Raw genomic sequence first — 11,448 nt, 5'->3', positions numbered from 1 at the left:
ATTGATATTCTAGCGATATAAATCCGTGTGAGTTACAACTATTGCGTCACATATTCGTACCAACATGTATCTAGCGATATTATTCGGATATTAATAGGTTGCATCTCCCTTAACAGTGAAACGTTTGACTGTGGGATTTAATTGAACTGATTTTGGACTTTTACCTTATAAATGTGATAAATGAGCCAGTTTGACTACAAGAAATAACATTTTTCTTAATATGACATGATTGCTGGAATTCAGCGATTACACTAGGCTCTGTGGTAGCGCTTTATTTAAAAATTTAGATAAATAAGTCTTTTTTTACTGTGGGACAAATCCTGGCCGTTAGCACGCAATGATTAAATAAGAACAGTTTCAAAAACTACATTTTATTGACTTTCTAGCGGTATAAATCCGTTTGAGTTACAACGGTTGTGTCAAATATTCGTACCAACATGTATTTAGCGACATTATTCGGATGTTACTAGGTTGCATCGCTTTTAACAGTGAAACATTTGACTGTGGGACTTAATTGAACTGACTTTGGACTGTGGTCTTACAAATGTGATTAATGAGCCAATTGGACTCCAAGGAATAACATTCTTCTTATTTTGACATGATACCAATATTAGGACCAACAATGAGTATGTTTATTATTTTTTATTGACAATATATTTCGGATAAAAATTATCCATCATCAGGTCTAAAAGCAAATAAATAATGTTAAAAACAGTTAAAAACAAGTATAAAATTATTCAACATATCATACATAAACTACACCTCACACTACAACAAATCAAATTTACAAGAAAATCTAAAAACCAAACGAGTTTAGAAGAGAGTAAGGTAATTAAATTTTTATTACCAATGCTCTGCTTCTATATTCGTCTTTTGTATTTAAAACCGGTTTGATGTAATTGATCATTAGCGCCTCAAGAGTCATTAAATGATAAACGTTCCGCGTTGATGAACATAAAATTGATACATTTTCCATTGTTAAAAGATTATTGCAATCGTCGAAATGCTTTCCCACCGGACCAGTTCTTTTATGTTCCTTAAGTCGTTTGATTAAATGTCGGCTCGTCTGTCCGACATAGCACGAGTTGCATCTTGGACATTCTATTTTGTATACCAAACAACTTTTGAAACATTTTTCAATTACAGGTTTCAATGGAGGCAGAGAACTTTTCAACTTTTTCAATGTGAAAATAATTTTACACGGAATATTCAACTTTCTCATAGAAGTTTCAAATTTCTCCGAAACTCGCCCACGATATTGAATGAAAATCATCTTCTCTTCAGACTCTTCTTTCTCGTTTTCTTCATCAGGATTCTCGTTATCATTATTTTCCATAATCTTAGATATCGTACTTTTAATTATCGGGTCATAGAAAGCTTTCGGATATTGATTTTTCTCAAGAACAGTTTTACCTTTTTCTAGACTTTGGTGAAAATTCGACCATGTGCTACACGCTCGATGTATTCGATGAACTAGGCCGGATACGACTGACCGTTTATATTTCCGTGGTGCCAGTGAATGAAAGTTCATCGTCAGGCCTGTATCGGTAGCTTTCGTGTACCATGTCGATGATAAATTGTTATTTGAACGAATAATTAACATATCCAGAAAAGGTATAGACGTATTCTTCCCTTCTTTTTCAATGGTAAATTTGAGTGACGGATGCAGGTCGTTAATTTGTAGAAGTTTTCCGTCAATTCTATTACGTTCTATGTTTCTCAAAACATCATCCATATACCTTGAGTACAGTACAGCATCGTCTTTGAGGATAGAGTCAAACTTGCTTAGCCAACCATTAGCGAGAAGTGGAGCTGGTGGGCTGCCCATAGCTAAGCCATCGATTTGCTTGTAATAACCATCGTGTGATAATAAAACTACGTCACGACTGCACAAAGAGACTAAGGTTTTAAAGGTTTCTTTATCTACCGGAGGCTGTTCGTATTTACCAGAAAATAAAAGCTCGGTGCAATCATTTATGGCTTCATCAAGCGGAACGTTTGTATACAAAGACTTTATATCAAAACTAACTAGTTCTTCGTTCGTATTAAGTTGAATTTGAGATAACAGATCAGAAATTTCCTTTGTTGAGGAATTGATATTGCACTCCTTTAAAACAGATAACCATTTTGAAACTTGATTACCAATTTTATAGTAGGCTGAGCCAGGCATGGAAAGTACTGGTCGAACTGGTGTATCTTTCTTATGTACCTTCGCTAGGCCATATAGACGTGGCGGTTGGCTTCCTACTGGTTTCATCTTATCGTACAATGCGTCCGAGATTTTATTATCTTTTTTCAACAACTTTAACATGGATAAAACTCTTTCTTCTTCTTTAAGCATTGGGTGCTTCTCATTCTTCCTTCTCCCGACGAGTTTTTCAAATTGAGGTAAATCGGTGATTTCACTCATTTTATTATTGTACGTTTCTACTTTCATGATGCAAATTCCGATGCCCTTATCGAAAGGTAGCGCAACGAGGTTATTCTCTTTAAGGTATCTATTCGTCAATTGCAAATTTCTGGATCCTTTTTGTTTACTGCATCTTTTGATATATGCTAGTGTTTTAATATTCATATCAGTAATGACATCTTCTTCCACCTTTTGTCCTCTGCAAAATCTAATCAGATCATCAAGCTCTGTAAGAACGTCATTCTTATTAAACTTTCCAAGTACAGCATTTCTCGGACCCAGGGCTAACGTGTCCAAAACGTATTTTGGCGGTTTTTTGTCCAACTGGTAACAGATCACAGTGTTATCAACGTTAAATAACGGTTTATCTTGTTCACTTGATAGTCTAGTGAGTTTATCATTTAATTTGTCAGTATGTTCTTTTTCATGTAGTCTGTTATGAATTCTTATATGAAGTATAAGTGATGGTAAAAGCTTTATGTTGATTTTCTGTTTTAAAGCGTTTCTAGATTTCGTCAGTTTCTCGTTAACAGATTGTTGTTCACCTTTAGCTTTAAACAATTCCTTTCTCAAGAGTCGTAGTTGAAAGTCTTCTACTATTCTATCGTCGAAACAACCATTTTCTGGTATTCGAAACTTCAGAAACTTTGGGATAATATTCGCTCTTAAACAATTCTCTAGAAAACTGATACGCAGGCTGTGACTTATTCTCTTTCGTTGAAATTTACGGTAGTCAAGAAAATATTTCCACCGGCCATTTCGTTTCAATTCCAATACAAATAACGAATAAGATAAAAACATTGTGGCTTCACGATAAAATACCAATATTAGGACCAACAATGAGTATGTTTATTATTTTTTATTGACAATATATTTCGGATAAAAATTATCCATCATCAGGTCTAAAAGCAAATAAATAATGTTAAAAACAGTTAAAAACAAGTATAAAATTATTCAACATATCATACATAAACTACACCTCACACTACAACAAATCAAATTTACAAGAAAATCTAAAAACAAAACGAGTTTAGAAGAGAGTAAGGTAATTAAATTTTTATTACCAATGCTCTGCTTCTATATTCGTCTTTTGTATTTAAAACCGGTTTGATGTAATTGATCATTAGCGCCTCAAGAGTCATTAAATGATAAACGTTCCGCGTTGATGAACATAAAATTGATACATTTTCCATTGTTAAAAGATTATTGCAATCGTCGAAATGCTTTCCCACCGGACCAGTTCTTTTATGTTCAGGCAGCCCACCAGCTCCACTTCTCGCTAATGGTTGGCTAAGCAAGTTTGACTCTATCCTCAAAGACGATGCTGTACTGTATTCAAGGTATATGGATGATGTTTTGAGAAACATAGAACGTAATAGAATTGACGGAAAACTTCTACAAATTAACGACCTGCATCCGTCACTCAAATTTACCATTGAAAAAGAAGGGAAGAATACGTCTATACCTTTTCTGGATATGTTAATTATTCGTTCAAATAACAATTTATCATCGACATGGTACACGAAAGCTACCGATACAGGCCTGACGATGAACTTTCATTCACTGGCACCACGGAAATATAAACGGTCAGTCGTATCCGGCCTAGTTCATCGAATACATCGAGCGTGTAGCACATGGTCGAATTTTCACCAAAGTCTAGAAAAAGGTAAAACTGTTCTTGAGAAAAATCAATATCCGAAAGCTTTCTATGACCCGATAATTAAAAGTACGATATCTAAGATTATGGAAAATAATGATAACGAGAATCCTGATGAAGAAAACGAGAAAGAAGAGTCTGAAGAGAAGATGATTTTCATTCAATATCGTGGGCGAGTTTCGGAGAAATTTGAAACTTCTATGAGAAAGTTGAATATTCCGTGTAAAATTATTTTCCCATTGAAAAAGTTGAAAAGTTCTCTGCCTCCATTGAAACCTGTAATTGAAAAATGTTTCAAAAGTTGTTTGGTATACAAAATAGAATGTCCACGATGCAACTCGTGCTATGTCGGACAGACGAGCCGACATTTAATCAAACGACTTAAGGAACATAAAAGAACTGGTCCGGTGGGAAAGCATTTCGACGATTGCAATAATCTTTTAACAATGGAAAATGTATCAATTTTATGTTCATCAACGCGGAACGTTTATCATTTAATGACTCTTGAGGCGCTAATGATCAATTACATCAAACCGGTTTTAAATACAAAAGACGAATATAGAAGCAGAGCATTGGTAATAAAAATTTAATTACCTTACTCTCTTCTAAACTCGTTTTGTTTTTAGATTTTCTTGTAAATTTGATTTGTTGTAGTGTGAGGTGTAGTTTATGTATGATATGTTGAATAATTTTATACTTGTTTTTAACTGTTTTTAACATTATTTATTTGCTTTTAGACCTGATGATGGATAATTTTTATCCGAAATATATTGTCAATAAAAAATAATAAACATACTCATTGTTGGTCCTAATATTGGTATTTTATCGTGAAGCCACAATGTTTTTATCTTATTTTGACATGATTGATGGAATTCAGCGATTACACTGATCTCTGTGGTAGCACTTTATTTAAGAATTTAGATATTTAAATCTTTTTTTACTATGGGACCAATCCTGGCCGTTAGCACGCGCTGAAGGAATAGACACATTTTGAAAAACTACATTTCATTGACTTCTTGGCGGTAACAATCAGTTTGAGTTACAACGGTTGCGTCACATATTCGCACCAACATATATTTAGCGACATTATTCGGGTATTACTAGGTTGCATGGCTTTTAACAGTGAAACGTTTGACTGTGGGACTTAATTGAACTGATTTTGAACTGTGGCCTTATAAATGTGATGAATGAGCCAATTGGACTCCAAGGAATAATATTCTTCTTAATTTGACATGATTGCTGGAATTCAGCGATTACACTAGGTTCGGTGGTAGCACTTTATTTAAAAGTTTAGATAAATTAGTCTTTCTTTAGTGTGGGACTAATTCTGGCCGTTAGCACGCGCTGAAGGAATAGAGACATTCTCAAAAACTAATTTTCATTGACTTCTTGGCGGTATCAATCAGTTTGAGTTACAACGGTTGCGTCACATATTCGAACCAACATGTATTTAGCGATATTATTCGGATATTACTAGGTTGCATCGCTTTCAACAGTGAAACGTTTGACTGCAAGAAATAACATTCTTCTTAATTTGTCAGGATTGCTGTAACTCAGAGATTACACTGAGCGCTGTGGTAGAGCTTTAATTAAAAGATAAGATAAATAAGTCATTTTTTACTGTGGGACCAATCCTAGTCGGTAGTTCGCGCTGAAGTAATAGAGACAGTTTCAAAAACTACATTTCATTGACTTTCTAACGGTGTCAATCCGTTTGAGTTACAACGGTTGCGTCAAATATTCGTACCAACATGTATTTAGTGATTTCTTTCCAATATTACTAAGTTGTATCGCTTTTAACAGTGAAACGATTAACTGAGGGACTTAATTGAACTGATTCTGGACTGTGACCTTGTAAATGCGATAAATGAGCCAATTGGACTCTAAGGAATAACATTTTTCTTAATTTGACATGATTGCTGGAATTCAGCGATTACACTAGGCTCTGTGGTAGCGCTTTATTTAGAATTATAGATTAATAAGTCTTTTTTTACTGGGGACCAATCCTGGCCGTTAGCACGCGCTGTATAAAAAGGAACAGTCTCAAAAACTACATTTCATTGATTTTCTAGCGATATAAATCCGTTTGAGTTACAACGGCTGCGTGACATATTCGTACCAACATGTATCTGGCGATATTATTCGGATATTCATAGGTTGCATCGCTTTTAACAGTGAAGCGATTGACTGTGGGACTTAATTGAACTGATTCTGGACTGTGACCTTGTAAATGTGATAAATGAGCCAATTGGACTCTAAGGAATAACATTTTTCTTAATTTGACATGAATGCTGGAATTCAGCGATTACACTAGAGTCTGTGGTAGCGCTTTATTTAAAAATTTAGATAAGTAAGTCTTCTTTTACTGTGGGACAAATCCTGGCAGTTAGCACGCGCTGAATAAATTGAAACAGTTTCAAAAACTGCATTTCATTGATATTCTAGCGGTATAAATCCGTTTGAGTTACAACGGTTGGGCCACATATTCGTACCAACATGTATTTAGCAATATTATTCGGATATTACTAGGTTGCATCGCTTTTAACAGTGAAACGTTTGACTGTGGGACTTAATTGAACTGATTTTGGACTTTGACCTAATAAATGTGATAAATGAGTCAGTATGACTACAAGAAATAACATTCTTCTTAATTTGTCATGATAGCTGGAATTCAGCGATTACACTGAGCGCTGTGGTAGACCTTTATTTAAGAATTAAGATAAATAAGTCATTTTTTACTGTGGCACCAATTTTAGTCGGTAATTCGCGCTGAAGGAATTGAGTCATCCTCAAAAACTACATTTCATTGACTTCTTGGCGGTATCAATCAGTTTGAGTTACAACGGTTGCGTCACATATTCGTACCAACATGTATTTAGCGATTTTATTCGGGGAATACTAGGTTGCATCGCTTTTAACAGTGAAGCGTTTGGCTGTGGGACTTAATTGAACTGATTTTAGACTTTGACCTAATAAATATGAGAAATGAGCCAGTTTGACTATAAGAAATAACATTCTTGTTAATTTGTCATGATTGCTAGAACTCAGCGATTACACTGAGCGCTGTGGTAGAGCTTTATTTAAAAACTTAGATGGGTAAGTCATTTTTTACTGTGGGACAAATCCTGGCAGTTAGCATGCGCTGAATAAATTGGAACAGTTTCAAAAACTACATTTCATTGACTTTCTAGCGGTATAAATCTGTTTGAGTTACAACGGTTGTGTCACATATTCGTACCAACATGTATTTAGCGATATTATTCGGGGATTACTAGGTTGCATCGCTTTCAACAGTGAAACGTTTGGCTGTGGGACTTTATTGAACTGATTTTGGACTTTGACCTAATAAATGTGATAAATGAGCCAGTTTGACTATAAGAATTAACATTCTTCTTAATTTGTCATGATTGCTGGAACTCAACGATTACACTGAGCGCTGTGGTGGAGCTTTATTTAAAAATTAAGATAAATAAGACGTTTTTTACTGTGGGACTAATCCTAGTCGGTAGTTCGCGCTGAAGAAATAGAGACAGTTTCAAAAACTACATCTCATTGACTTTCTAACGGTGTCAATCCGTTTGAGTTACAACGGTTGCGTCAAATATTCGTACCAACATGCATTTAGTGATTTTTTTCCGATATTACTAAGTTGTATCGCTTTTAACAGTGAAACGTTTGACTGTGGGACCTAATTGAACTGATTTTGGACTATGACCTTATAAATGTGATAAATGAGCCAGTTTGACTACAAGAAATAACATTCTTCTTAATTTGACATGATTGCTGGAATTCAGCGATTACACTAGTCTCTGTGGTAGCGCTTGATTTAAAAAATTAGATATGTAAGTCTTCCTTTACTGTGGGACAAATCCTGGCAGTTAGCACGCGCTGAATAAATTGGAACAGTTTCAAAAACTACATTTCATTGACTTTCTAGCGGTATAAATCTGTTTGAGTTACAACGGTTGTGTCACATATTCGTACCAACATGTATTTAGCGATATTATTCGGGGATTACTAGGTTGCATCGCTTTCAACAGTGAAACGTTTGGCTGTGGGACTTAATTGAACTGATTTTGGACTTTGACCTAATAAACGTGATAAATGAGCCAGTTTGACTATAAGAATTAACATTCTTCTTAATTTGTCAGGATTGCTGGAACTCAGCGATTACACTGAGCGCTGTGGTAGAGCTTTATTTAAAAATTAAGATAAATAAGACGTTTTTTACTGTGGGACTAATCCTAGTCGGTAGTTCGCGCTGAAGAAATAGAGACAGTTTCAAAAACCACATTTCATTGACTTTCTAACGGTGTCAATCCGTTTGAGTTACAACGGTTGCGTCAAATATTCGTACCAACATGCATTTAGTGATTTTTTCCGATATTACTAAGTTGTATCGCTTTTAACAGTGAAACGATTGACTGTGGGACTTAATTGAACTGATTCTGGACTGTGACCTTGTAAATGTGATAAATGAGCCAATTGGACTCTAAGGAATAACATTTTTCTTAATTTGACATGAATGCTGGAATTCAGCGATTACACTAGAGTCTGTGGTAGCGCTTTATTTAAAAATTTAGATAAGTAAGTCTTCTTTTACTGTGGGACAAATCCTGGCAGTTAGCACGCGCTGAATAAATTGAAACAGTTTCAAAAACTGCATTTCATTGATATCCTAGCGGTATAAATCCGTTTGAGTTACAACGGTTGGGCCACATATTCGTACCAACATGTATTTAGTGATATTATTCGGATATTACTAGGTTGCATCGCTTTTAACAGTGAAACGTTTGACTGTGGGACTTAATTGAACTGATTTTGGACTTTGACCTAATAAATGTGATAAATGAGTCAGTATGACTACAAGAAATAACATTCTTCTTAATTTGTCATGATAGCTGGAATTCAGCGATTACACTGAGCGCTGTGGTAGACCTTTATTTAAGAATTAAGATAAATAAGTCATTTTTTACTGTGGCACCAATTTTAGTCGGTAATTCGCGCTGAAGGAATTGAGTCATCCTCAAAAACTACATTTCATTGACTTCTTGGCGGTATCAATCAGTTTGAGTTACAACGGTTGCGTCACATATTCGTACCAACATGTATTTAGCGATTTTATTCGGGGAATACTAGGTTGCATCGCTTTTAACAGTGAAGCGTTTGGCTGTGGGACTTAATTGAACTGATTTTAGACTTTGACCTAATAAATGTGAGAAATGAGCCAGTTTGACTATAAGAAATAACATTCTTGTTAATTTGTCATGATTGCTAGAACTCAGCGATTACACTGAGCGCTGTGGTAGAGCTTTATTTAAAAACTTAGATGGGTAAGTCATTTTTTACTGTGGGACAAATCCTGGCAGTTAGCATGCGCTGAATAAATTGGAACAGTTTCAAAAACTACATTTCATTGACTTTCTAGCGGTATAAATCTGTTTGAGTTACAACGGTTGTGTCACATATTCGTACCAACATGTATTTAGCGATATTATTCGGGGATTACTAGGTTGCATCGCTTTCAACAGTGAAACGTTTGGCTGTGGGACTTTATTGAACTGATTTTGGACTTTGACCTAATAAATGTGATAAATGAGCCAGTTTGACTATAAGAATTAACATTCTTCTTAATTTGTCATGATTGCTGGAACTCAACGATTACACTGAGCGCTGTGGTGGAGCTTTATTTAAAAATTAAGATAAATAAGACGTTTTTTACTGTGGGACTAATCCTAGTCGGTAGTTCGCGCTGAAGAAATAGAGACAGTTTCAAAAACTACATCTCATTGACTTTCTAACGGTGTCAATCCGTTTGAGTTACAACGGTTGCGTCAAATATTCGTACCAACATGCATTTAGTGATTTTTTTCCGATATTACTAAGTTGTATCGCTTTTAACAGTGAAACGTTTGACTGTGGGACCTAATTGAACTGATTTTGGACTATGACCTTATAAATGTGATAAATGAGCCAGTTTGACTACAAGAAATAACATTCTTCTTAATTTGACATGATTGCTGGAATTCAGCGATTACACTAGTCTCTGTGGTAGCGCTTGATTTAAAAAATTAGACATGTAAGTCTTCCTTTACTGTGGGACAAATCCTGGCAGTTAGCACGCGCTGAATAAATTGGAACAGTTTCAAAAACTACATTTCATTGACTTTCTAGCGGTATAAATCTGTTTGAGTTACAACGGTTGTGTCACATATTCGTACCAACATGTATTTAGCGATATTATTCGGGGATTACTAGGTTGCATCGCTTTCAGCAGTGAAACGTTTGGCTGTGGGACTTAATTGAACTGATTTTGGACTTTGACCTAATAAACGTGATAAATGAGCCAGTTTGACTATAAGAATTAACATTCTTCTTAATTTGTCAGGATTGCTGGAACTCAGCGATTACACTGAGCGCTGTGGTAGAGCTTTATTTAAAAATTAAGATAAATAAGACGTTTTTTACTGTGGGACTAATCCTAGTCGGTAGTTCGCGCTGAAGAAATAGAGACAGTTTCAAAAACCACATTTCATTGACTTTCTAACGGTGTCAATCCGTTTGAGTTACAACGGTTGCGTCAAATATTCGTACCAACATGCATTTAGTGATTTTTTCCGATATTACTAAGTTGTATCGCTTTTAACAGTGAAACGATTGACTGTGGGACTTAATTGAACTGATTCTGGACTGTGACCTTGTAAATGTGATAAATGAGCCAATTGGACTCTAAGGAATAACATTTTTCTTAATTTGACATGATTGCTGGAATTCAGCGATTACACTAGACTCTGTGGTAGCGCTTTATTTAAAAATTTAGATAAGTAAGACTTCTTTTACTGTGGGACCAAGCCTGGCCGCTAGCACGCGCTGAATAAATGGGAACAGTTTCAGAAACTACATTTCAATAATTTTCTAGCGATATGAATCCGTTTGGGTTACAACGGTTGAGTCACATATTCGTACCAACATGTATCTAGCGATATTATTCGGATATTAATAGGTTGCAGCGCTTTTAACAGTGAAACGTTCGACTGTGGGACCTAATTGAACTGATTTTGGACTTTGACCTTATAAATGTGATAAATGAGCCAGTTTGACTACAAGAAATAACATTCTTCTTAATTTGACATGATTGCTGGAATTCAGCGATTACACTAGGCTCTGTGGTAGCGCTTTATTTAAAAACTTAGGTAGGTAAGTCTTTCTTTACCGTGGGACGAATCCTGGGAGTTAGCATGCGCTGATTAAATAGAAACAGTTTCAAAAACTACATTTCATTGATATTCTAGCGATATAAATCCGTGTGAGTTACAACTATTGCGTCACATATTCGTACCAACATGTATCTAGCGATATTATTCGGATATTAATAGGTTGC

General features: G+C 35.3%; 2 protein-coding genes across 2 annotated transcripts; one reads left to right on the top strand and one right to left on the bottom strand.

The window, feature by feature from the left end:
• Window positions 1–669: 669 nt before the first annotated feature.
• LOC130614469 (uncharacterized) lies at window positions 670–3,211 on the bottom strand. The gene is made up of 3 exons (XM_057435897.1): window positions 887–3,211; window positions 789–796; window positions 670–685 (listed from the first exon to the last, which is right to left on the bottom strand). The coding sequence occupies exons 1-3, from the start codon at window positions 3,209–3,211 to the stop codon at window positions 670–672; spliced, it is 2,349 nt and encodes a 782-aa protein (XP_057291880.1).
• Window positions 3,212–3,249: 38 nt separating this feature from the next.
• Window positions 3,250–4,820, top strand: LOC130614468 (uncharacterized). The gene is made up of 4 exons (XM_057435896.1): window positions 3,250–3,253; window positions 3,666–4,603; window positions 4,694–4,701; window positions 4,805–4,820. The coding sequence occupies exons 1-4, from the start codon at window positions 3,250–3,252 to the stop codon at window positions 4,818–4,820; spliced, it is 966 nt and encodes a 321-aa protein (XP_057291879.1).
• Window positions 4,821–11,448: the final 6,628 nt, after the last annotated feature.

The sequence above is a fragment of the Hydractinia symbiolongicarpus genome, chromosome 11, assembly GCF_029227915.1.
Source record: "Hydractinia symbiolongicarpus strain clone_291-10 chromosome 11, HSymV2.1, whole genome shotgun sequence".
Classification (NCBI taxonomy): Eukaryota; Metazoa; Cnidaria; class Hydrozoa; order Anthoathecata; family Hydractiniidae; genus Hydractinia; species Hydractinia symbiolongicarpus.
The sequence above is the reverse complement of the archived record's forward strand: the minus strand, read 5'-3'. Positions and strand labels throughout refer to the sequence as shown.

Excerpts from the sequence above, each read along its gene's own strand:
- LOC130614469 (XM_057435897.1), bottom strand. The coding sequence starts at position 3,211 with ATGTTTTTATCTTATTCGTTATTTGTATTGGAATTGAAACGAAATGGC.